Below are 25,071 nucleotides of genomic sequence, written 5' to 3' on the forward strand. Positions count from 1 at the left end.
TCTCTTTGAAGTGTACTTCTGCTGCATGTAGTCAATTCAGTGCGTCAGCTCGGTGCCAGGCAGGGAGGAATTCGGTCAGAAAACCAGAAGAGAGAGAGATGGAAAATGGTGTCCCTGAAGATAAGCGAGAGAGAGATAGATGAGGACTTCAGAACAGCAAACTGAGCCCTCGCCACAGAAATGGAAGAAATTTTACACAGTGTGTAGCGACCAGCTAGGGCATTCGTAGCCTGACCCTGTGGTGCATTGCAAATCTCTTCCTCCTTATTCTTTGATTCCCACAACTGAGATTTGGAGTCCAGGAGAGCGTGCCTTGGAAATGCGACTTGGGCGGCTTTGTTCCCGCCGGGCTCTGCAGGGGAAGTCCTGTTAGGCAATGAAAGCCAACAGGGCTGCCCGAGCAGCCGCCGTCCCAACAGAGGGAAAATGTGGGATTGTGGCACAGTTGAAGCTTCAGGACTTCTTCCTTACAGGCACTGTCGTCAAGGAGACTTAATGGGTACAGACAGCTCTGAACTGTGACTGTTAAGGATGTGTTTGAGGAAGTATCTGAAGATTTAGAGGAATGAAGTTTGAATATCAGAAGAACTTTAATTCTCAAGGAGGCAAATGTTATTTCTGGCATTACAGAGGGTAGGTGCCGATCCAAGCATGCTGAAGTCAGTAAAAAGACCCTGTTTGCCTTCACTGAGTTTTGGATTAAGTCCACAGGATGTCTGATAAACTAAAAATGTTACACCAAGCTCCTGGTGTTTACCATTGCCTTATGACAGTAGGTCCTGGTGGCATCGGGCACGGGCGTTTCCTAAAAGGGATTTGCTCCATGTACAAAGAGCAGAAAGCTGTTTCATTCTCTTTATTACTGTCCCCTGAACAGATGGGGAAATTAAGTCAGTGGAGTCAGACAACCTGTCAGGGGCCACAGCCAAAGAGCTGAGATAAAACCAGAGACATTTTCAATCCTCCAATGTATATAGGTACAGCTGTAGAGTATAAACTCCTCCTATATCAGTGGCTGCACACGCAGACACGAGCATACGCAGGCAGTGTCCTCCCCCACGCTGCAGTAGAGGGAAGCGTCCTTTAGGGAACTTGGTGTGTACTTCTAGTTTGCTGGGAAGGCAGGGCTTTTTTATGGATTCTTTTAGAAGGAAAAAAAGGGTGTAAAGTTGCCAGAAAGCATCTGCAGACTCTTGTTTTGTTGTGGCTTTGGATGTGGCGAGGCTTGTGGTCATTTCTCCAAGCGGTGCGTGTCCATCTCCTCGCTCTGTTTGCCTTCTGTGGGTAGAGCTGTCTCTGGTTGGCGGTGGCTGTGTGTCGGTGGAGCTCGGCTGCTGCGGAGGGTTGCAGCTCCCAGCTCTGCCGGGTGGTTTGTGGGACCCTCGGCGGATTGTCATCGTACCCGTGCTGGCGGTGACAGCGTAGTCCCGGAGCACGCTCCCACCCCAGACTCCCATGGAGCTCTTCTGGGCCATTAGTGGTCTATGAGTGAACTAACCCAAGCTGCATTAACCCACCGGTAAACCTAAAACACACTAGATGCAAAGTGTGGGGAAAAACTGGGGAAAAACCAACCCCCCAACCCCCTAAAACCCCACTGTACAAAAAGCAGGAGGAAATATTTTTGCTAGCTTCTTTGTATTAAGATCAATGCTGCTGCTGTTAAGACCGACAGTGCTTTTTATACCCAGTGGAGGGGTTTTCACATTGCGAGATTTGGCTGTATCCTTGTAAAATCCTGGCATTGATGGCCGACTCTGGGTCCGTTCCTCTGCAGAACAGCCTGAGCCCTGTGAGCCAGGCAGAGCCCCACAAGTTTACTGATCCTTTTCAGGTGCAGCTAACAAAACTGCCAGGAAGGTATCCCCCTCAAAATTAAATGGAGCCTGGCAAGGAGCGTAGAGCCCAAGAAAAAAAAAAAAGGGGGGAAGAGCTAAAAAATATCAATGTACTCACAGCCTTGAGCTGTGAATCTGCCTACTAAGTGAACAGCTCATGCAATTTAACTCCCTTCTTCCTGTGTTGCAGCGCTCTTAATTTTGGGGTTCTTTGATCCACCTATTCATAGCTGTGAAGCGAGCAGAATTTAATCAGGCTCTGACAGGGGATGGCTGATTTTAATACCGATCTCCAAAAGAGAGCTGTCAATCAAGGATAAGCTTTAATACCTTCAACTTGCAGCTCCTTTAAACTTCTGCTGCAGTTGAGTGGTGCTTGGTCAGCTGTGGAGGAGCCGGGCACCTCCAAAAGGCTCCGGGGGCTCCCTGGGCACGCTCGGGAGAGTCCCAGGGGGCTACTCCCTCCCCGCTGTAAAGGGGCGGCATGAAACGTCTAATCAAGTTGGCATTTCCTAGCTACAAGAGAGGAGAGATTTCCTCTTTGAAGGAGGGAGCATCTTTCATAAGTGCGCATCCCAAAAGGCCCGCTGAGCTTTTGTGAGCCAGCAGGCGAGGCAGGTTTGGAGTCACTTGGATTAAATCTTTCCTTATTGCAGCTGGAACAGGAACAGTGAGGACAAGGGTTACTTTCCATACCTAATTTCGAGTTATTTTAGCTGAGGATGTTAGATAAAATAGTCAATGACTGGCAGGATGATAGAATACGGTTTAATTTCAGATTTACTATCTGCCAACACATGCCATTCAATCAGATAAACACAGGATTTCAGCTGTCATCACAATATCTTATGCATACTTAAAAATAGAGCACTTTTTCTCACGCCAAGAAGAAATTGAACACTTTTATATATAGGAAGTATCCAGTCAGGAAGCTAGAAATTTTGAAATAGTCTGTCGTTTCTAGAGAGATTCCCTATCTTTAAATTAAGGAATTATATTAGAAGTAGTAGAAATTCTCAGGATTGCGGAAGTTTTATCATCGTGAACTGCACAGAATAAATAAAAGTAAAGGGAACACCTTGAGAAGTTGAACTATGTAAAATGAGGGAAACATCTGTAGTATTTACGCAGAATGTGAGACTATATATAGAGAGCAAGACAACTCAGAACTTCTCTGCGTGGGAAAATCGTTCCTCCTATGGTTTATAAGTTTCCATCCTTGCTATTTTGTCTGTCCTGGTTCACGTATCGGGCCTATCACTGGAATGGTTAAATATCTGCTCCGCTCGGGGAGCGGAGGCGGAGGTAGAAGATGGCAATGTAGCATCACCCCCAGTACTGTCCTAAACCAATTTTCACGATGAATGTAATGTAAGCATTCACTGGCTAAAGCTTCCCTCCTGAAAATGCACAACTCGCATAGGTAGAATAAGGCATCACTTGCCACCAGTGCTTTACGTTACAAATTTGTGAGTGCACAGGTGAGTGCGGCTTTTTTGGCTTGAGCACTTCACTCAATTTGGGTTCTTTATTGTATCCCTTGCGAAGAGCAGCTGATGACACAGTCCAGCGTATTTTTAAGGTCTAGCCTGGTTTGTTTACGGGGGAGGCACAGAACAGCTTGTTTCTGTGAACATCATACGAGCAGACAGCAACAGGCAGTTCTCTTGCTCACAAATCTACCGATACGCTTCCCTGGCAAGCGGTGTCCGCCCCAGCTCTGCCCTGCTGCTTTCTCTCCTGCTCACAAACCTCTTTCTTCTTTAACGCGCGCATAACCTCAGTCTCATATTCCTACTTCACTCTCATATTTCCTACCTAGTTTGCTCTTTCAGGTTTTGTAGTCAGCTTTGATTCGGAGATGTCCTTGTTAGCAACTACTGGCATTTTCCAGCATAACCAATTATTGCCTGCTCTCGTTCCCGTCTGTATTCTACCAGGCTGCTCCAAAATGAGCTCTAAAATGATGTCCTGAGCTCTCAGCATAATGGTATCTTTGAAGCCAAGATTTGTACTTTGCTTCGAAGAGCAGCTCTAGCAAAAGGAGAGCATTTTCTGCTGAAGGTAAGGGAACGAGGGCAATTTTTTTTTTTTTTTTTTTTTTTGAGAGAGAGAGAGCGCGTTCCTCCCACCGGTTTCTCTGCAGGGGGCAGGAGGCTGGTGCTTTTTCTAGCACGGGCAAGGCGCTCTTGAGGAGCTCTGCTACAACAGATGGGCTTATTGCCCGTGAAGACACGAGGCCAGCATAATGCCAGCCAAGATGCCGAATTTCCTACATCATCCCGCTCTGCTTAAGCTCTCACGCACTTCAGAGAAAAACTTGGTTATCGGGTTGCGGGTCCCTCAGCACAGCTGCGGGAGGGTCTTTTTGACTTCCACGGCTCCCTCCTGGAGTTGGGTTTTGGCTACAGAGGCAATTTTTGCTGGGCTATGTAAACAGATAAAACAAAGAAAATAGCAAGGTTAGAATGAAGTCCAGTGTGGGTGTTTTTCAGCCTTAAAGGCTTTGGAATTCTGTTTGGTTTTTATTTTGTTTGGCCTTTTTTTCTTTTTTTTTTTTTTTAGAAAAGTCTTTTCACATACAATGATCTCCCAAACAGTTTATCTGAAATGATTGGTGGGTGGTGCATACATTATGAGCTGTGGTTTCATTGGTATGCTCAGCCTCCCGAAGTAGATGGCATATTAAATGTTTTATTTACCCCGTGTGCTACCTGTCATCTAATCAGCTTTTGTTTTTGCTGCATTCTGCTTGTATTATAGCAAGAGTAAGTGGTTTCATGTAAATTAAAACCGCATGAAACCTTTTAAAGACATTTTAAAATACTAAATGGCTTTGCAAATAGGTTTGTCGGACAAGGATTGGAAAAAGAGCTCTTTGCTTACCCATTTACTCTTTTGTATGCTTATTAGAAGCCCCCCATGTGACTCTTTCATCAAACATTGCGTCCCAGTACTCATCTAGAATGCCAAAAGTCATTTATACTGTGCTCAAGAGTGGTTTGCATAAACAGGAGGCAGTTAACAAAGAATACAGTTGTGAGCTGCGATTGCAAATGTTATTTTATAAATTACAACACAGATGCACAATAAAGTCAAAACACCCATCCCTGTGATGTTTTCTTCTTGCCTGGAGCATAAAAGCGTGTTGGCTTAAAAGTTTCTTTGCTTTTATTAACTATTACTGCCAATGATTATGATTGCGATCATTTCACTGTGAATAATTTTGTTTCTTACAGGTGGATCGTATCATCTTCTGTGTTTTTTTGGAGGTTGACTACAAAATTTTCAAGAAGAAAATGGGCGAGTTTTTCCCTCTAGGTAGGTGTAGTAATCAAGTGCCATCTGACTTCCAAAAATAATGCAGCAAAAAGACAACAGTTGGCCTCCTTTCTTCTTTCCCCACTTAAGCCGCATATTAAAATGTGAACTTTCTTTAACGACCAGCTGCACATAGAGGCTCTAATCCTGGACAAATGCGGACATTTAAAATTTGTGAACCGGTAAAAGTACTTGTGGTACTGCTTTTACAAAATCGAGGCCTGCTTTGGTGTGCTCAGTACAGCCGGTTTCTCCGTTCTCTGCTGTATCTGTATCTCCTCCCAAAACCTGGTGCGTGGCGCTGGCTGTCTTGGCTCTGAGAAGAAAATGATTTGCACTAATGTCTATAGCTCCTAGTGTACATTGCTTTTCCATGCACTTTGTACGTGCTTTGCTCTTTCATTAACGATGCTGGGAGGGTTTCTCTGGGTCTGAAAAGATACCGCAGGGGTTAGAGCCCAACTGTGTCTGAATGAGAACTTTAAACTTGAGCTGTCCCTGTGCAAGAATGAATGGGAGAAAGATGGCTCTCGCCGGAGCACTTGGGAAATGTTAGCCGTTCATCTTGCATTTCACACAGGAGGTTACTTTCTAGAATTTTAGACAACCTGGTGGATAGTAAATTTGTTAATCCCCCCCCCCATGCCTGTGATTTATTTTTATTGCATATCATTAGAAATTTGTGTTCAGTTTTTTTCTCAACCCTAAGCTTCTCCCATTGTATTTTTTTTTCTGTGATATCAGTCCTACTATGTGACAAGATCCAGATTTCAGTACTTTGGTTTGTCACCCATTTCAGAAGTGGCAGTCACTTCAATACTCCCCACGCTGTCTGTTTGGTAGAAAGGGCCTTTGAGTAATAGGAGGCAGAGCTTTGGTGTGTTGTGGGTCTCTGTTAATTCTACAGGACTGTGTTGTCACAGTAGCCACAGTTTTTTTTCCTTTTGCTTTGGCTGGTAGTATGGAAATCGTGATGTTTCTGTCTCATCTCACTAGAACAAAGCTTTTTGTAGACGACTTTGTAATCTCCAGTTTGCAATGATTGGCAGCTGAAACTTAAAGACCTATTGAATAATTCAGGTAACATAGAACGGTGTCTAACCGCTTAATAATATTTTTGTCTGGAGCACATTGAACATGCATTTCAAAGACTGCATTCACATCTAATCTAGTCATTGTGTGATTTTATTTTTTTTGGTAGTGTACCCCGACACACAGGATAAAGAGACAGTACCCGGCCTCCTGTTGCTGGCTCTGTCCCTGCCCTTCAGATTAAGCGAGAGTAGATTATAGTGCCAATTTGCCAACAAATTGGAGTATTAATACTCACCTTCATCATTCATGTCTTTGAAATCACAGATTAAAGCCTGTTGTATTGTTGTTATAAATGTAAAGCCCACTCAGGTTTGAAAGCCCGAGAGACAAGATGATTCAAAGCTGAAGCATGGCAAGCCCTAAGGGGAAAAGAGAGGAAGATAGGAGATTTATTTTTTTGCCGTTTTCAAAACCTGACGTTGTTGATCTCCTGTCTACAGAGAACCTGTGTCGTTTGGTGTTGTGTTATATAAAGACTTATAATTGCATTACGCCACATTATACAGATGATCAGTTTTACCGTAGTTGTAAAAGTATGGTTATTCTCATGCATGGAAAGCTTTTACAAGTTTTTTTTTGCTTGAACTAAAACTGGGAGTGTGATATGTGAGCATAGAGAGGCGGTCATGCCTCTAACATGCAGCAAATCCAGTAGTTTGCAGGTATGTGACTATGCAAAGGGTTGGTCCAATGCTTACGCAGACAGCTGTCCAGAGAAAGATGTTTTAGTTCTTAGCAGCCACAATTCGGTATAGATGGCTGAAAGATCTTAGGACCCATTTTCATAGGCTTCCCCTGCAATTTTCTCATAACTAATGATTCTGAATACCAGTTTTAATATGCCTTAACGATGCTGGTTTCCAGAAGGACCTGGGCATCTACTGGCTAGTGAGTTGGAGCTTTAAAAGGAACCAGTTTAGCATCTTAAACTTTATCCTGACTCAGTGAAGAATTTCTTGTGGTTAGGTCAGTAGTCAGTGGTTCGGGAGATCTGATTTTAACGTCTTGTACCACCACGGATGTTTGGTATGCCCTTACAGGAGTCGTTTAGATCTTCAACTTGTGAGGAGACAGGGAGAGGCAGGGATGCGACCCAAATGACTCTCTATTAGTGTCCCTGGAGAAACAATCATTATCTGGGCCCCTCTCCTGGAGGAGTGCCCTAATGATTAATATACAGTCTCAGGCTTTCTTTGCCCTCTTGAATTGACACTTTTCTGCAGGGTACCACCACTTCAACAGAGGTCAGCTGAAGGCAGCCCTATACTAAATTGCCTATAGCCTACTGGTGAGAACATCAGCTGAGGGTCTGGGTGGTGATCCACCAGATGACTGTCGTGTCTGCTCTTTGTTCCTTTTTTCTAGTCTCTTGTGAATTGCCATCTGCATGTAACGTAGTAGACTTCGAGTTATCAGCAGACTCGTCTACAGTACGATGTTCCATCTCTCTGCATCTCTCTGGTTTCTTGCACAGAGGACTTAGTCAACATGGCTCTGTGTAAAGGAATTAGCAACTGTCTGTACCTTTGGCAATAAATTCCTGATATTTAGACTGTGGGAGGAATTGCCACAACTCTGGTTGTTTTGTTTTTAGGTGAATCTATTAATGTAGTGCAATGAGTCTTTAAGGATAGCCTTGCCCTGAATTTAAATTGGTAGGACACCATCTGAACACTCACAGGAGAGAATAACACTGAGATATTACTTTAAGCTTGGAGAAAAAACATTGAGACATTTTAAAGTGTGTCTCGCATTCAGAAACATTGTGAAATACATCTACTTTAATAGATGTGGACAAAAATGCTTAGAAAGAAGAATGTATTCATGGAGTTATATACATAAATAGTTATTACTTTAAACCCGGTGCATTAATAAATCCAAAAAGACATCCAAGTGCTTGAGCTAGTCAAGTGATAATGAAATGAAGCTAGAGTTACACCTCAGTGCATTAGAGTAAGTGGAATATAGATATAGGGAAATTGTTCCATTAGTTGAACATATCATTAGGCCTATTTTGCGAGTGGAATGCCAAAGAAATTAGTCGAGTAATAGTACCGATATTAAGACAACTGCCAAGAGCCTTGTCATTTGCAAACTTTAAATATATAGGGGGAAGAGGCAGACTTTGAAGTAATTTCATATCTTGGGAGTGTAGAAAAGCTGTTCAGAAACAAACCAGTTGTCACAGTCTCAGCATTTCTGATTTAATCTCGGTAATCTGTAGCCTGTACAGAACCCGACCAAAGCCACTGTGCTCCAAGGGGGAGCGCCGCTTACTCTTTAACTCAGACTTAGGAGCTCATCCTAATGGCAGTCCAGAGAAGTCCTGCTTCAGAAAGTAAAGGGTCCTGGTCCACGCAGAATTTTCTGTTGAACCTCTGGGGTTTTGCTGAGGAGTTTCTGTATGTCCTGGTAGAAAAAGAGCAAGGGTGAAAGACTGTTTCTGTAGAACAACCAACCTTCTGTGCTTAAGACGGATCATGGTTTTAACATAGTAGATGCAACAGAGTGGTGTGGTTTTTCTTTTTGCCAATCGAGTCCGGGCTCCTAGTGGAATGAAAGAGCCCAGCCCTACTCCTTTCAGCTGTGTTGGGGAGATTCTCTCTGCTTAATCCAAGAGAATGTCTTGCTACGTATCTTTCAGGCAAATAAAACATCCTTGCCTGCAGTTCTGGCTCAGATGTGTAGTTCTTGCATATCTGGATTCATTGCTACTAGTATTCTGAGTGAGCTTTCCGGGAAAGGAGCTGATACTCATACCATTATTATTTTTTTTTCGCTTGGAATTCATTGTTTCTTCTAACAGAATTCTGCATCGAGCCTAGATACTAGGCATTACTTTAATTGCTAAATATATACTGACCAGGAAATGGTATAAAAACAGTCCCCCTTGAAAAGCTAGGTTTACTAACCTTTACCTTACAGTGATGTGTACTTCTAGGATGCTATTTGTAGGAGTAAAATTAAGCGTATTTGTAAACAGTTGCCAGCTGGAGGCAAAGATACCCTTTTTTCTTTTTTTCACTCGCTCTTATATACTGTGTATACCTGGCTACTTAATGTGTCAGATAATCTCGTAAGGACCTTTGGCAGATGCTTATTTTTCATTGTGGCTGTTGTATATTATGAAAGGTTTATCTTAAGTTGTAATGCTTAAAGTATTTCTAGATCTACCACCTGTTATCAGTGGATTGGAGAGGGGAAGCATTTTTTCTGAAAATGTTCTTTAGGCAAAAATAATGTTATAAAGGGTACGTACTGTGAAGCTGCAGCATTCAAGGTTATATTACATTCTTAGTACTTGAAACAGAGTAACAAAATTACTTCACTAAAGCATCGCTAAAATTGTTAGAGAGAGGACAGGTTTGCACTTTTATTAGACCAATTGATAGATGGAGGATGCAGGCTTTTAGACTCTGTGTCCTTTCAGAGCTAATGAAAGGATGCTGAGCCCGAGAGCTTGGTGTTTTTTGTTTTTTTTTCCCAGCCATATCAGTTGGTGTTAGGAAAAGGAGAGAGAAATTGCTTTGTCTTCAGTAAACTTTTCTCTCCCCTCTATTCCAGGTTATGACATTTAATGCATTTTCTGCTTTTATCCTGCTTGACAAAACCACTGTCCCCCCTACCCAAAGCTCATGGATAAGAGCTACTGTCTCATATTAATCCTCTTGTTACTTCAGGAGGATGCACAGCATCCTAGTTGTGCATAAATGTGCAAATATATTACAGTTACAGAGGAAATTCATTGTTAAGAGATCTACCAGGCTTGGAATCAAATTGGAAACTGTCTAAATGGCTGAATGAAGGGCTTTGTATTAAAAAGGCAGATCCCTGCACTAATACGTGAGTGAACTCTTAAGCAGACATTGTAGTTTCTGTGCTGGTATTGAGAAGCATCGCCCTCTTCACTTAATATGGCAGACTTCACTGGGGCTGAAGCGGTCCTCAGTGTGAGCAAAGGAATCATAAGTTAGCCCTTAGTAAGTAATCCTGTATCAAATGGGTAATTCGTTTGATAAATTTAACCTCTTTATTTGCATTTGCAGTGTTCATGAGCCGATTCGTTTCCTTAATTCATCACCTGAATGTATTCCACAAAATATTTTTCATGGGCTTTATTTTACTATGTGGATAGGTGCCAAGCGGTTTACTGGAAGTACCTGATATCCTTTAGCTGAGATTTCACCTGGGTAGTGATTTACCTCGTAAGTCCTGAGGCTCTGTTCTGACTGGTTCAGAACTGGGCAGGCATGCAGAGGCCACCGGGGCTTGGAGCCCCCTGGGAACGGACCTTAGGGAGTAAGATCTGGGGAAGTTTGAAATCCCTTTGGCCTTCTCCTCCTGATCAATGAGGGCCATTCTGAAGGTTTTGGTTGCAGGTACTTTTCCCATCTCTGTGCAGATTTTTCAGGTTGTCGTGTTCACAGCTGATAACCACCTGTGTTTTCACAGGTTTAAACTAGAGGCAGTCAGACTGTCATCTCCCTTTCTTCACTGCTTTCCCTCACAAAGCTTTCAAGGCGCTGTGGGTGGGCTGGGTCCCTGCTGATGACACGGAGCCTGAATTTGTGTCCAGACACCTGCTGTGGGTTCACGAACACGTCTGGGGCTGAGCAGAAGCTGGGACAGAGCTGGAGTGACTGGCTGCAGCAGCAGGTTGTGACAAGGTGACACAGTCTTTGGCCTGTGCCCTGGTTGTGGGCAGGACCACCTGCAACCCAGGCCTGTTTGCTGGAAGGAGCAAAAGGAGCCTCACTTCCCTGACCCCACAGCTCCGATGGAGCTGCAATCCCTGCTGTTGTAATGGGACGCTTAGGGGACCCTCTGGCTTCTGAAACTTCTGACTTGTCCCTGGAAGATCCTGCTTGGCTTTTCAGATGGTGAATGTGCAGTGAGATGGTGCGTGGCCATGCATCCCTTTCCTTTCCAGGGCTACGCATCAAGCTATTGAGAGCGTAACAGTGGCACGCTGACAATGTCACGTGGGCGCGAAGTGCTCTCTGCACCCCTTTGAGCTGTCTCAGATGGCTTCTGCCGGACCCTTTGCTGAAGACTTTGAAAGACTGAGGGACTTGGGTCTCTTTAGTCTAGAGAAAAGAAGACTGCGGGGGGGTCTTATTAATGCCTATAAATACTTAAAGGGAGGGTGCCAGGGGGATGGGAACAGTCTTTTTTTCAGTGGTGCCCAGTGATAGGACAAGAGGTAATGGGTACAAACTTGAACATAGGAAGTTCCATCTTAACATGAGGAGGAACTTCTTTACTTTGAGGCTGCACAGAGAGGTTGTGGAGTCTCCCGCTCTGGAGGCATTCCACACTCGCCTGGACGCCGTCCTGTGCAGCCTGCTGTAGGTGACCCTGCTCTGGCGGGGGGGGTTGGACTAGATGATCTCCAGAGGTCCCTTCCAACCCTGACCATTCTGTGATTCTGTGAAGGACTTAATTCAAAACAGCCGGGGAGAAGCACAGCCCTGCTGTTTCCCATGATGGTTCCTTGTCCCTCAGTACCAGAGGCTTCAAAGGAAGTACGGCCCATGTGGGGGAGCTGGAGGAGTCTGGAGGAGTCTGCAGCAGTCTGGGATGCTGCCTTTAATCTCTGGTTCTCTCTCACAGCATCTACAGGTCCAGATAAAGTATGCTCTAACATAAATAGGATGCTGTAAAAATTGTTCTCCGTCCAAAAGTTTAATATAGCCATAACGCTTAAAATATCTGTCCATTTCAAAATGCGTCTGAAACAACTTATCTCATAAAATCTCAAGTTGACTAAAAGCTAAAGGTGTTCGTAAAACAGTGAAACAAAATTTTTCCATGGCTTTTTGTCTTCATTTGCCATGGCAGTGACTCTGCCGGTCCTACTGCTCTCTGGGGTTGTCTGTCTTAGCCCCTTTCGTCAGTGTCTCAATGCAGTGCAGGAGGATGAACAAGAAGCAGCTCAGCAATGGTGCCTGGGAGGCAGAGTATGTAATCAACAGCTCGGATACTATTTTCAGCATCTTAAGAGATATGCAGGCCAAGAGGGGGTTCCTAGCAGCTTCTAACATGGCAGTGGGTTTCCAGTACCTAATAAAAAGGTAATGGGCAGTTTCCTGCTTCAGTTTGAATCACAATAAAACTTCTTGGTGCGATCCCTTCTGAATAATTTTCTGGCTGACTGCTGACAGAGTGTTGCTCTAGACTTTGGCTGTGTGTTGCAAGTGTTGGCCACCTCAAAATTTGGGTTTGGATCCTCTGGTTGTACATGGTTTGACAGAGGCGTGTGATATTGTCTGCTGTATGGTCTGGAAAACCGTTTGTCGCCTCATTCCTGATAGCAGCAATGGCGCTGCTTGGAGCAGGGGATGGACAGACAACGGGACCATAATCTATTAAAGCTCTGTTTTCAGGAGCTTTTGGTTTGCTAAGCGGAGTCTCCTCTTCTTTGCTCCAGTAGCATCCTGTAGACGTTTTCTTTGTCTCCTGTTGTGAGACTGATGATGGAGCCTGCAGTCACTCCAGAAAGCAGGGGAAATGGCTGTTTCTATGTATTTGCCCACTCCAAATCCCTGAGCTCTCCAGCCTGGATAAGGGCCGCATTGAAACAGCGAAGTGGCAGGCGATGAGGATGCCCTTGAAGGCACGGGGATCATGCAGATGCAAGGACCAGGCTGCTGTGTGTTATCGGCATGGGAGAGCACAGGGAGATGAGGAGTGTGGCAAGTAGAAAGGTGAATATGGAGCAATCATTTACCATCTCGTGTTAGGTGTCTCAGGAAATGATCAATCGGGATGAAAACAAGCAGAAGGAAGTCATTTTCGCCCAACTCATTGTTAGGGTGTAAGAATGCTTGCTATGAGGTGCTGTGGAGGTTGTAGGTCTTAAATATAGTTAAAAAGAGGATTAACTTAGCCAACAGAGGACTGGTCCAACAGTGGATGTTAATCATCACCTTAGGCTCAGAGGGAGACTGATGGAGGAGGGAAATGTATTGCTGTTCTGTACTCAGTCCTTCACACACGGATGCCTGGCACCAGAAGGTGAACAAGCAGAAGCTTTTTCTGTGTAATACCTTATGTGAATACATCTTTGATGAGGGGTCTTCCTGCTGTGTCGCGTATTGTGGCATCCCATGTAAAGCATTCCAAATGCATTTTTATGTCATGCTCAAAAATATCCTGTCCTATCTGGTCGCTGACACCGAGTCACTTCATCTGCTCGAGTGCTTCTAATTGCAAAGGATGCAGTTAAATTTGTGTTTGTCTCGTTTGATTGCCTCTGCCTTAGGTTACTGATGAGATTTTGTTAGAAGCTTATATTTAGAAATGTGTGGCCACATGCAAAACATACCATTTTGTGTGTGACTGCTACATTAGCATACATATGGGTGAGAAATCCACTTCAGCACTTGTGTAAACAAAACTGAGTTGTTTTCAGTATTTTAGGGAAGGGAGGAAATAAGGAAGTTTTGCAATAGATTTTTTTTTCCTTTAAAAACTGATGTATATTTTCCTAAGGAGCGCTTCATTCCTTTCGTGTAAGGTAGAAGCATCTGTGAAATAGAAATCCAAATCTGATCCTGGCTGTGAGCACCATTTCCTGCACTGGAACAACGTTGTCCGGTTCACTCACAGTGGGAGCGGCAGCTACCGTGTAGCCTTTATCTGCAGCTGAGGCTCGTACGGGTATATGTATTTTACAGCAGATGAAGTGATACGGTACATAAAAGAAGCCATCTATGTGGTGACAAAAAAAACAGTGCCTAACTTCTTAGGAGGTTGGTACTAAGGATTTCTATTTGATATGGCTTCAAAAGCTACAAACGTATTTTACATTCAGTGAGACTCTGGTGTTGTGGGATTGGTGTAACTAAGCAACGCGGGAAGAAAAACTGCACCAGCGCTGCTGTAAGGCCGGGATGTACAGAGTGTATCGGTGGAAGTTTCTTTATAATCAGGCTAAAAAATTTGATTAAACTTAGTGTCAGATGGAGGTTTTTATAGTTCCTATTGTTCTGCATGCAGGATTGTATGATTAAAGGATACAAATGTTCAGAGCCAAAAGAAAGTTCTGTTTCTTTTTCCAAACCAGAAGGATGTGCTTTTTTGTTAAGGATCTTTTTGTTTTACCTCTTTCTCCTTTTTTCCTTCTCTTATGAGCACTGAGGATGAGGGAAAGCTTTATGGAAAATGTAATTTTTTGCAAGTAGATGTGAAGAGAAATCAGGCCTGGGTTTAGTTGATCTTAGCCGGCGGAGATTTCCAAATCTGCTTTTCCTCAGAGAAGACGTTCCCTTCTGTGCTATTGGTCAGTCTGTTATTCTCCCAGTGGAGGAACTGAGTTGAAGAGATCAGAACAACCCAAAGAGCTCGTGAGCTCCTGGGTTAATGTGAGCCTCATCAAACCCTAGGGTGTTCCTCTGTGCTTTACTATGCTACAAAAACATCGACATAGAGCCTGTTCACTATTGTGAAGCTCCTGTTGGGTAGCAGCAGGGGTCATAAGCAATCAAAAAGTGATTTTTCGATTACTAAGGGTTGAAAATGGATACGAGACACATGATTAGAAAGTTCTCTAAGGATGTTAAGATGATCACGTAGATAGGTAGCTGAAGCTTTGGGACAAGTTTTTGAAAGACAAGCGTGGCAGAGACGGATATGGAGACCGAGAACTCTCTTGGTCCTTTCATCTGCTGGAAACCTGATATTGTCACAGTTTAGACAGTTTGCATCAGGTGGGTACCCTGGCCCACGCTGCCATCCACTTCCAGATTGGACATGAGAAGCTTTTTGTTTGAGCAAGCAGAGACTGCCCCAAAACAGGATCAATTTTCCTTAATGTTGCGAGGCTGTTGTGCCGCACATCCTCTATTTTTCTAGCGGAAACTGTACAGGCAGATTGTGGAATACCTGCTAAGCGAATGCCTGAGGGCAGGAACTTCTTCAGCTGGACAGCTGTTTCTGTACAGCAAATAAACTCAACAGGATGGCTGCAGCTGTCAGTGCTGGAAGGTTTTGTGGTTTTTTAGGTTTTGGCTTTTTTTTCAGGCATCAGCAGTGCGATCACCAACTTGTCCCTTCAACCTCCTGTACAGCTCTGCCCATCTCCTTGCTGTTCGCCAGCGCGTGTGTATACAAGCTGCAGAGGGGAGTTTGGTCTGGTCCCACAGTGCCCTCCCAGCCCCTCCTCTGGTTCTGTTCAGTACGCGGAGCCGCACTTGCAAGGAGGAGCAGACTGAGACACATGGGTCGGCTGGAAATAAGGAAACGTCTGGAAATCGGGGAACAGCAGAAAGTGCTGAGAAAAGGAGCAAATCCTGAAGGAGATGAGACAAGGCAGCTGAGGAAAGGTTAGAGGAAGGCAGGGAGGAGCTAGCAGCACGCAGTGCCGTCGGGGAGTGCCGGCAGCCCGGGATGCAGACCCTGAATGCAGATGAAACAGCAGCCTCCTGCAGCGGGGAGCTGGCTCTTGTGTAAGAGCTCTTCAGTGCATGCAGTTAAAAATAAAAGGTGTTTGTATAGCATTGACTCTCCGCGTGCTAACATGAAGAAGAATGCAAATAGAAGCATGAGCAACAAGGAGGAGGCGGTTTAATGGCTTTGGGGATTAGCAGTGGTCTTTAGAGTCTTTCACCTCTCTGTTCCTAACATAAATCTTAACACAGATTGATGGTTTTAGCCATCTGGCTTGTGTTTGCTTGTATGCAATGAATAGTCAGCCAGAGAGAGCCTGACCAGCAAAGCAAAAAAAAATAAATAATATATATATATGACAGAAGAAGGCGTCACCTTCTCCAGTGTCAGTAAGAGCAGGTACACGGTGCGATTATTCTGTTTCAGAGGTCTCAGTAGGTAACAAGGGAGAGGGGAAATGAAAGAGTAACGGGTATCACTTGGTACGTGACTCTGCCAGGAAGTCTGTGACTTATACACATGTGTATGCTCTGAGCAACTTGCTCTCAAATGCAAAGCTCTGTGGTCTTTAGAGATATAGTTGCCCCAGACGGGATGAGAGTTAGAGGGCGAGTTTCAATCACAGGTTGACTCTCAACTGCAAATTATTTCATACTTGACTGGAAACCGTTCTCCCATATATCACCAGTCTAATATCTTAATTTTATATACTGTAGTCCAATTTATAAGCTGGAAAATTTTGCGCACTCAACCGTATGACGCATTTTTGGATTAGATGGCTTCCTTGTATTCTAAGCCTTCTAAATACTGCTGCGAGTTTTCTTGGGGGTGGGCAGACTCTTGCAGGGAGTCACTGTCAATTTTCCTCTCACTCCAGGCTGCAAGGTCTGTCATTCCTTTTCCAGCAAGGTTGTCTTGGTAGAGCTTCCCAAAATCCAGGGCTTCAATGGGGAAGCCATGTGAAAGGTCTCTGTTCTGCTTCTTCAGACAAGAGAGTAACCAAGAGTGGGCACATGTGTGCACACACTATAGCATGTTTTCCTAGCGTCAATTATTTTTAAACATCTCTTGAGTAAAGGTGAGAATTAGAGAGGACCTCACCTCTGGTCTTTCAAATGGGGGAGTTTGCGCAAGCAATATTGACAGTATATCTTTAAGGAAATGTTTACTGGTGTCAATGATTCACTCTTGGGTTCTCCTGTGTTTTTACTCAATTTTGCTTTGGGGTTGACTGTGGTGCATATTTCAAACCAAAGCAAACATCTAGAAGGCTTCTTCTAGATGTAGTAAAAAAATGTATAGGGACCATTGGGGAAAAAAAAAAAACAAACCAAACCAGACTTCAAAACCCAGATATTGCAAATCGAGTTTATTACACTCTTGGTGCTGATTTTGCTTTCTATTAGGCATGTAGAGCTTCAGTAAAAAATATTTTTACTTGCTTTTACTTCTTCAGAACCAGTAACCAAGAAACTGCCTGTAATAGCATTCTTTTGGGGGGAAAGTGAATGAATTTTGGATATAGATTTCTAAACCACTGTTTTTTATCTCAAATGATTGGTTTGGGCATAGAGCTCTGTCAGCTAAACACGGTGTTTGTCACTTCAGCCACACCAAGGTCGGTGAAAGAGACCGCATTATATTTGACAGGGAAGCACTTCCACCAGATGCATTAATAGCATGAGAGTAAGAATTATAGATACATGAAGTGACTGGGGAGTGCTGTGTGCCGAAGTGAAATTCGGATCTAGATTGGGGTAGAATTGTCAAAGGCGTCACAATGACACAGAGATCATGTCACCAAGCGGTTGGGAGCCCAACTCCCATTTTCAGAACTGACGTAAGGACTTGACTGCCTTTCAGCGGGACTTAGGCTCCTTTTCCCAGAGAAAAACGCCTTTAATTCACAATTAGTTCACAAAAGCAGTCTTTGCCTCTTCATAATTACATTGCATAATGATTTCACTACTTTTTAATAACATCAGATTTCTTGTCTGTGTCCATTATCACCAGCTTAGAAGCTATTCTGTTGCTCTGGGAATTTCGTATTCCAAGTCACTTACAGAACTATAATTAAGAACTTCCACAGAAGACCAGGTGATATATGTATGTTAAGATATTATATTCTGCTGATTTAGTGTCAAGTCTTAGATTAATTTGAAATTTTATCATGCTGGTTTCATTATAAACGCTTCCATGGAAAGAACACGTTATTGGAAACCGAATAATTAATAATCTCTGTGTTATCCAAATGTTTTCTGAGTGGTTTGTTGAAAAATGTCAGGACTCCTGTTGAAAATCCTGGCTCTGTTGGAGTCAATGACAGGATTCCTATTGGCTTTAGCAAGATTTTTCATTTTCTTATCTCAAAAATTACTTGTCAAAGCTCCTTAAAGCTTCTGTGTACAAATTTGTATTTGTACAGTTGGGGTTCTTGTGCCTTTTTGATCTCCAAAACACTCCTTTGCAGAATAAGGAGAAAGGAAGTAAAATGTACGGTGACTTTTTTCAGTCCTGATCCTTTGAGCTGGGCTAAAGTGTACTCAAGAGAAGCGTAACCTGCTGTCATTTAGTGGCTTCTGAAAGTCCTGCAGACCATGTCTGAATGAGATGGAAGGGGGAGACGGATGGATACAGATCCATCTACTGTAGATTCACAAGCATCCATGAAAATTCTCATGCTCGTGATTTCAATGCTTATAGCAAACACAATTCCCGATGGAGGCCTCTATTATTAACTAATTGTTCTGTTCTCATGCTTACTCATCTCTACTTAAAAATAAAGTTTCAGGCTGCAAAGCTCGATGAAAGCAGAGCTTAATCCTCATAGCGTGTGTCACAGCATTTGGATCTCAGCGGAGTTTATAGTGGAAAGATCTGACCCTGTAAATTAGGACCTAAATGCTACTGTTAGTTTCCGTTACCATTGATCATAATATTGCAAAACTACTTTGGGTTCAAATGGTGGTCATAATATGCACATATGCAAGTTTGAAAGAAGTTAAGCTTTAGACAAAAATTGTAGGCTTGCTGCAGAATTTGTACGTGCCCAGATCCATTTCAAAGAGTATAAATGGAGTCTATATGAATTACAAACACAGTTGACATTAATTTCTGTGGTCAATGAGCTCTCCGTTAGAGATGATTAAGGCTCTGGAACATTTTGTTACTTACATGGTAACCAAGGCTAATAATTTTTTTTTTTTTTTTCCCCCTTATCAAAACAACTTGCAGTAAGAAATTTATTTGTTACCGAAATGGAACTTCTTGCAAAAGGAATCTGCTTTCTTCATATGTCATCTTAATAATTATAAGTGTTCAACTCTCATCTAGCCCAAGTTTGGTCTTAAACCAAAGCCCTGTCTGGCAAGTTTATAGTAACTTCTTTACGTGGTACGATTTCTGGATAACTAGTTCTCTTAACATAGCCAACTGTTTCCAGGAAACAAAGCAAAGTGAAACTTGACAAGTAAACCAAAAACTCTGCTAGAAAAGAGAATGCAATTTCATTTTCTACAAGTCATAATTTGCAGAATTCTGTAAATTATGCATAATTTTATCCCCTGTCTTGATTCCCTGCAGTTCCTGTGTCTGGTGGTAACAGTCTAATATCAAAACCTTTTCCCATCCACCTCCAGATTTCACTGCAAAATGTTAAATGGGAGGAGGCAAACTAAGGTATGGGCAATTTGAAACATGGAATATTATATAGATTATAGATGCTTTCTGGTATTCTTATTAATCTTTTTCTTTCCATTTTTTTGACAGATGATGCTAATGAAGAAGGGACTGAGCTGAGTGAAGAGACAGGTGAGTAAACAATATTTTATGCTAAAATGTATCACTTCTCTGAAGCATCAACCAAACTGAAAGAATTCTTGAAACTAATTGCCTTGGTTGTGATAAGCAGTGCCAGTCATTTACTGCCAATGTTACGACAGTCATCTCTGGTTTTTAATATAACGTATAGGGAATGCCATCCCTGATAATGTATAGTAAGAATGGCTGAGATTATCTTTTTAATGTCATCCTCTGTTGTGAGCCTCTGGGTGATACTCGGTTGCTTTTCATTAATAACTAGTTTAAACATGAATGGGAAATAATTAAAATTCTGCAGTCTTTTTGTCTGTAAAAAGGTGTGAATACAGCAATTCTAGAGTGATTTGCAATTCTGATTAGCGGCTGTGATTTGTTTGCAATGAAAAGGGTAGCAAAACTCTCCTGCAAACTCTTAAATTCATTGAACTTGATTGGGCAATATTTCAGAGGACCTTTTTCCTCGTCCTCCCGGTATGCTGTTTAAAACAAGTGCCAATGTTTAGGGTTTGTGGATGTGGACAGACTTGAAATGGAAATGATTGATAGGTATAAAGGAGAGAAAGGGCTGAGGAACAAGAAAAGGACAGGGCAGAGGGTTAGATATATCTCGTGAGGACAAAAGCTTCCAGTCAGAAGATTTCTAGTTTTTTGTAGAGCGCTTCATCTGCTTAATCTTCTTGATCAGGCTTTTTGTAACAGGCTTCCACCACAGCACCCTGTGGTGTTCTCCCAGCTGACCTTCACCTAAAGGTTCTCAGTGGGCATCTCCTGTCCCATAAGCGACTTCTGTGCAGTGAAGGACCTCCTTTTATACGCAGCGTAGGTCCCCCTACTCTTCTTCTCTGCTCCTCCTTCCTAACCAGCCTAGTACCCATCCGGCACAGTGCACCGGGCAGGTGTGCTGTGGGCCTGATCCCATCGTAGCCCAGTGACTATGCAGGATCTTCCAGTTCTTCTCTTTACGAAACGATACGGGATCAGAAAGCAGAGTCATATGGAGTAAGGCAGAGATACACCAGCCAGAAAACAGAGGTAAAAGCTTTTGAAGCAGTATGTTGGTTGCTTAAATTGGCAGGATTGTCTTAAAGACAAATGGATTGTGATGGTTTATGCAACCAGTTAATTAGCTTAGAAATTAGAAATACTTGAAGAATGGTGTATGTGCATAGATGTGAAAACATGGGTATGCGCAGCTAGATATGCGGTACGCTGATGGATTAACACATTCTTTTATGGCTGTTCTGGCCTGTTGATTTTATTACACATAATTATAATTACTTTTTGGTGTCAAGATTACTGGATAGCAACTTTTGGAAATTTTAATACAATTAGTGTGATTGATATAGTTGTACATACATACGTAAAAGTAGAAAAATAAAGACTGTCGTTATACAACAAACATTTGCCAAAGATTGTCCTACAGTTGAATTTGCAGTATTCATCTAACATTCCCAATTTCATTTTTTACAGTTATGATGGCATGTATATTTTTATAAGCCCAATTATTTTGCATTTTTTGTCTTGTTGCTTTTATGGAGATTATGCAAATTACATCGATTTTTTTTTTTTTAAAGCCTTTTAAATAAGAATTAAAAGGAAGTACATTTCCACTTAATAGTTGGTCTCTTCTTTCTTCCCTTATATCCTTCACGGCTTCATTAACTTAGGTGAAGCTACATAGCTGCTCTGGGAAATTATCACTGAATTAAGTCATTTGAGGAAGATATTTCCCTGCCTGTCTCTTTCTTTGTGCATATGAGATAGATGAGATCATAGCTTCCCTCACAGGTTTGCCTGTAGGGTGCTATGAGCTTCAACAGCGCATACTCGGTTATTTCTTTATCGCTTGGAGATATTTTGGGAATCAGTCCATTGATTGTCAGCAATCAATACCTACATGGCTAAAGAGAAGTATCTTTTGTATATCTGCTCCAGTAGTGGGGCAGATATACAAAAGTTATGCCCTTTTGACCTGTTTGTGTGTGGACTTTTTAATGATTGTAGGATGCATTTGTGAGAACTATAAATACACACATAATTTCTGTATTGAGGGGAGTTTTCCTTTTTACGCTCAGATATGTATCAGTTTGAAGGATAACTGCTTTTTACTGTTCTAAGGGAAAAATAGAGTAGCGACTTCTAGTCACCACTTCAAGATATTAATTGAATAATCATTCTTCATTCTACTTGACTTCATGGGTCACGACTCCAGCAGATGGAGTCAGCAGTTGGCACCAATATTGATGACCCTGGTTTTTTGGGCTGTCTATATCCAGTGTGCTTTGGGGTTATTTCTCTAATTCCTGGGCTTAAGGGGAAAAAAAAGAGATGCTGAATTCCTGGAGAGCACATGTTGCAGACTACGCGCATGTGTAGAACCTTTGGTAGTGATTCACATATTCCAAATTTCACCTGAATTCCTGTGCCTCCAACTTCCTATTGGCTAGCTGTTTCTGAGGGCCAATATCAAACCAAGGGAAAACATGGGAAAGTACAGGGACACAAATGAGATGTAGACTCATTGTATCTGTACCAATTTCTGTTTGAAGAATGTAATAGAATGAGGTGGAGGCTACAGAATCGGTCCTAATTTAAACCTGATGGCAAGACTAGAGGAAAAAAAAACTGATCCTGGTCTGGTGTCAGCTGAAGTCAGTGGGAATGTGTCTGTTGACTTCCGTGCACCCCAGGTTAGGCCTTGGGAACAGCTAGAGGAATTAACTGGGAGTAAGGAATAACAGATGACCAAATGTGTGTATTATTGAGTGATGGGTACATTATGAAAGTAATCTGTCTTGTGTTTCTACCACCCTGAAGTGCAAATATCTCATTACATATAGAAAGGCCTTTCTTTCTGTGATTTCTTTTCAACATAAATAGGGGAGTATCTTAATTACATCTGCCAGATAATCTCCATTAATATCTACATTAATACCATAAAATCAACAAGCACGAATGATCATTTTAGCGAGTTAATTGCATAACGTCACTGCATAGATTGGACATACTAAAATAAGAAAAACATTTCCAGATAAAAATAACCTTGTTTTATTAATAATACACACTCAAGACCACTCTTTTAATAGTGTTTGACTCGTGGGATTTTAACCCATCAGCTTGTTATTCTGGATGCTGTATCTTGTAGCTGCTGCTGACTTAACGGCACCGTTTAATTCGACGTGCTTTGAGGTCATATGTCATACTGTTTGCTCTTGGAATGGCTTGAGTCAAAAGGGCAGATACAGTCACAGCGGGTACGGACCTGTGCAGTTGTACGTCTCGGCTTTCCTTTAGGAATGATTTCCTACGTACGTAAAGAGAAGACCAGATGACCTAATCTTCTTGTCTACCTTTAACTTCAGTGATTTAACACTGCAAAGTCATGATGCTTAATGTTTTAAGCTCCATTAAGGGAAGATTATTCTAAACTTTAACTTCTGAAGGACTTTGCTTTTATACCCATAGATTCACACACCTCTGCACAGAAGCGTGCAAAATAAGCCCTAATACTGCCATAATTGTGTGCGCAATTGCAGTGACTGCATGTGGAAATGATAGAAGCATGTGCTATTATGAGAAGCACCATCCAGATTCCTACACAGCAGTATCGCATTATTATGCACTGACATAGGGTAATTCTCTTACCATTCAAAAATATAAAAAAAAACACACACAGAAAAGAGTTTCAGATCTGAATGTATATTATCCGTCAACCTGTTCAGCTTCAGTCTCCGCCAAAACCTTTTGACCTCACCTGTATGAACGCTGCCATACTACTGTCTCTCGCTTCCCATCTAATAGTTGTTTGTAATAAATGCCCTGCTGGTTGTCCCGTTTCTATCCCGAGCATCCTAATTAACCACCTATTCATTACTTGAGAAGCCACAGTCAGCTAGGATGGCAGGACGAGGGATGTCGTTCACGCTAACAAGGGAAGCCCTGTTATAAACAATGCTGTATAAATACAGAATTTCTTTGTACGTTCCACCGTGTGAACACTCTTATACTTGGACGCTTTTTGTTGGAGGGAGACTTTCTCTTTTTTTCCAAGATGAAAATAGCAATCGCTTGTAACCAGGGAGATTTGGAAGTGTTGAGGGATTTTGGGAGTAGCCTACTTAGAGACACACTGTGAGATTTAAGTGGCTTGTTGACCCTCTGAATTAGCCTATAAAGAAGAATCATTTCTCCCAGTGTTAGAGCTCAGAAACCTTTTTGCACAGATGATCATGATTAGAAAAGCTTTTAATACCAGCAGTTCAGACACCTGTCTAGGTGTGCTGGTTTTAAACAGAAATTTGCGGGCAAAATTTCTGTAATATTTGGCTAACTGTTCTGAAAGACATACATACTACTGGAGAGCAGAAAGGGTTAAGAGTTGTATTTTGACCATAATAAAAAGACATTATTTTGAAGCCTGCACAAATCCATTTCTGTCTCTGGAATGAGGAGAATCTGCTAAAAAGCAGGGAAATTGTGATTGAAATCTTGTTCTCCTGGGACAGTGCCTCTACATCCTTTTGTGAGCATTTTAAGGTTCTTTATAGAGCGCAAAAAGATAATTTCTTTTGAGATAGTAACAGTTCTGACTTCTCTGAATGTAAGCCTCCTCCCTCTCTGTCTTTGTGCTGTCAATTAAGACGTTGGTTATATTATCTAATGTATTCAGACACTCCTGAAAGACCTGGCTGGACATTTGCACTTAAACTTGATTGACGTTTGACTTGTGGGACTGGAGGAAGCCTCACAGATTGGTTAGATGATAAAATTCATCACTAGAGGGGTTGAGTGTTGATTGAAACGCTCCTATTGATTCGATTCCCTGATGTGAATCTTCGTCAACCAAAAAAGGAAACATAGCAGGTAGTTCAGAGTGGCATTAGAACCAAAGAAGCCATACATCAATATGGTCCACTATAAATATTCAAGTTATTTTTTAAAAGAATGGGGGAATGTTGGTGGGAATCAATCTTTAAAAGCCTGGTTGTTTTCAAGATCTCTCTTTTGTATTGAAGTTCTTGTTGAACTCTCTCACTGCTGCTCCTGAGTAACCCCTTTAAAGGGTTGACAAAGTGTGTCTTTATTTGGCAGGTTTTGTCTTTATTTTTCCCCACAGTATTTCTTGTGGTTACTCCTATATTCTTGCCACTCCAGAAAGAAATTCATTTGAAAACTCTTGTTTTCCTGAAAATATTGTATTTGAATTTCAAATTCGGATGAGCAAATGTGATGACATGACACGTGCTGTGTCCTATGTTAAGTGCTGTCAGGAAAGGTCTACCTCCTGATACCAAGCCAAACCTCAAAACATGTTCTGCTTTGCTCACTTTATTTACAGATTGCGAAGGGCGCTTCGTGCTCTGAACTATATGAAATTTTATAAGGAAACAGAAAATCTGTTCTAGAAGAATTTCTGAAGAACAATATTCAGTTTGGGGGGTAATGCTCATTCCTTAAAATTGAGATGGAATTTGATTACTTATATACAGATCTCCATTTTGGAATTTTTGTTAACATTTTGAGCTGTTGTTTCACGTAAATTTCCTGCCAGATTCCCAATCTGTGATTATTGTTTGGTTTTGGACATAAATACAGCAGAATAACCAGT

At 42.2% G+C, this 25,071-nt stretch overlaps 1 protein-coding gene across 1 annotated transcript in view; it reads left to right on the forward strand.

The window, feature by feature from the left end:
- Positions 1-25,071, forward strand: part of MACROD2 (MACRO domain containing 2) — an 886,475-nt gene that overhangs the window by 797,502 nt on the left and 63,902 nt on the right. The window contains exons 8-9 of the mRNA XM_009895432.1: positions 5,078-5,159; positions 19,413-19,454. Of these exons, the coding sequence (XP_009893734.1) occupies positions 5,078-5,159; positions 19,413-19,454 (124 nt within the window). The remainder of the gene's footprint in view (positions 1-5,077; positions 5,160-19,412; positions 19,455-25,071) is intronic.

The sequence above is a fragment of the Charadrius vociferus genome, unplaced genomic scaffold (assembly GCF_000708025.1).
Source record: "Charadrius vociferus isolate BGI_N301 unplaced genomic scaffold, ASM70802v2 scaffold112, whole genome shotgun sequence".
Lineage (NCBI taxonomy): Eukaryota > Metazoa > Chordata > Aves > Charadriiformes > Charadriidae > Charadrius > Charadrius vociferus.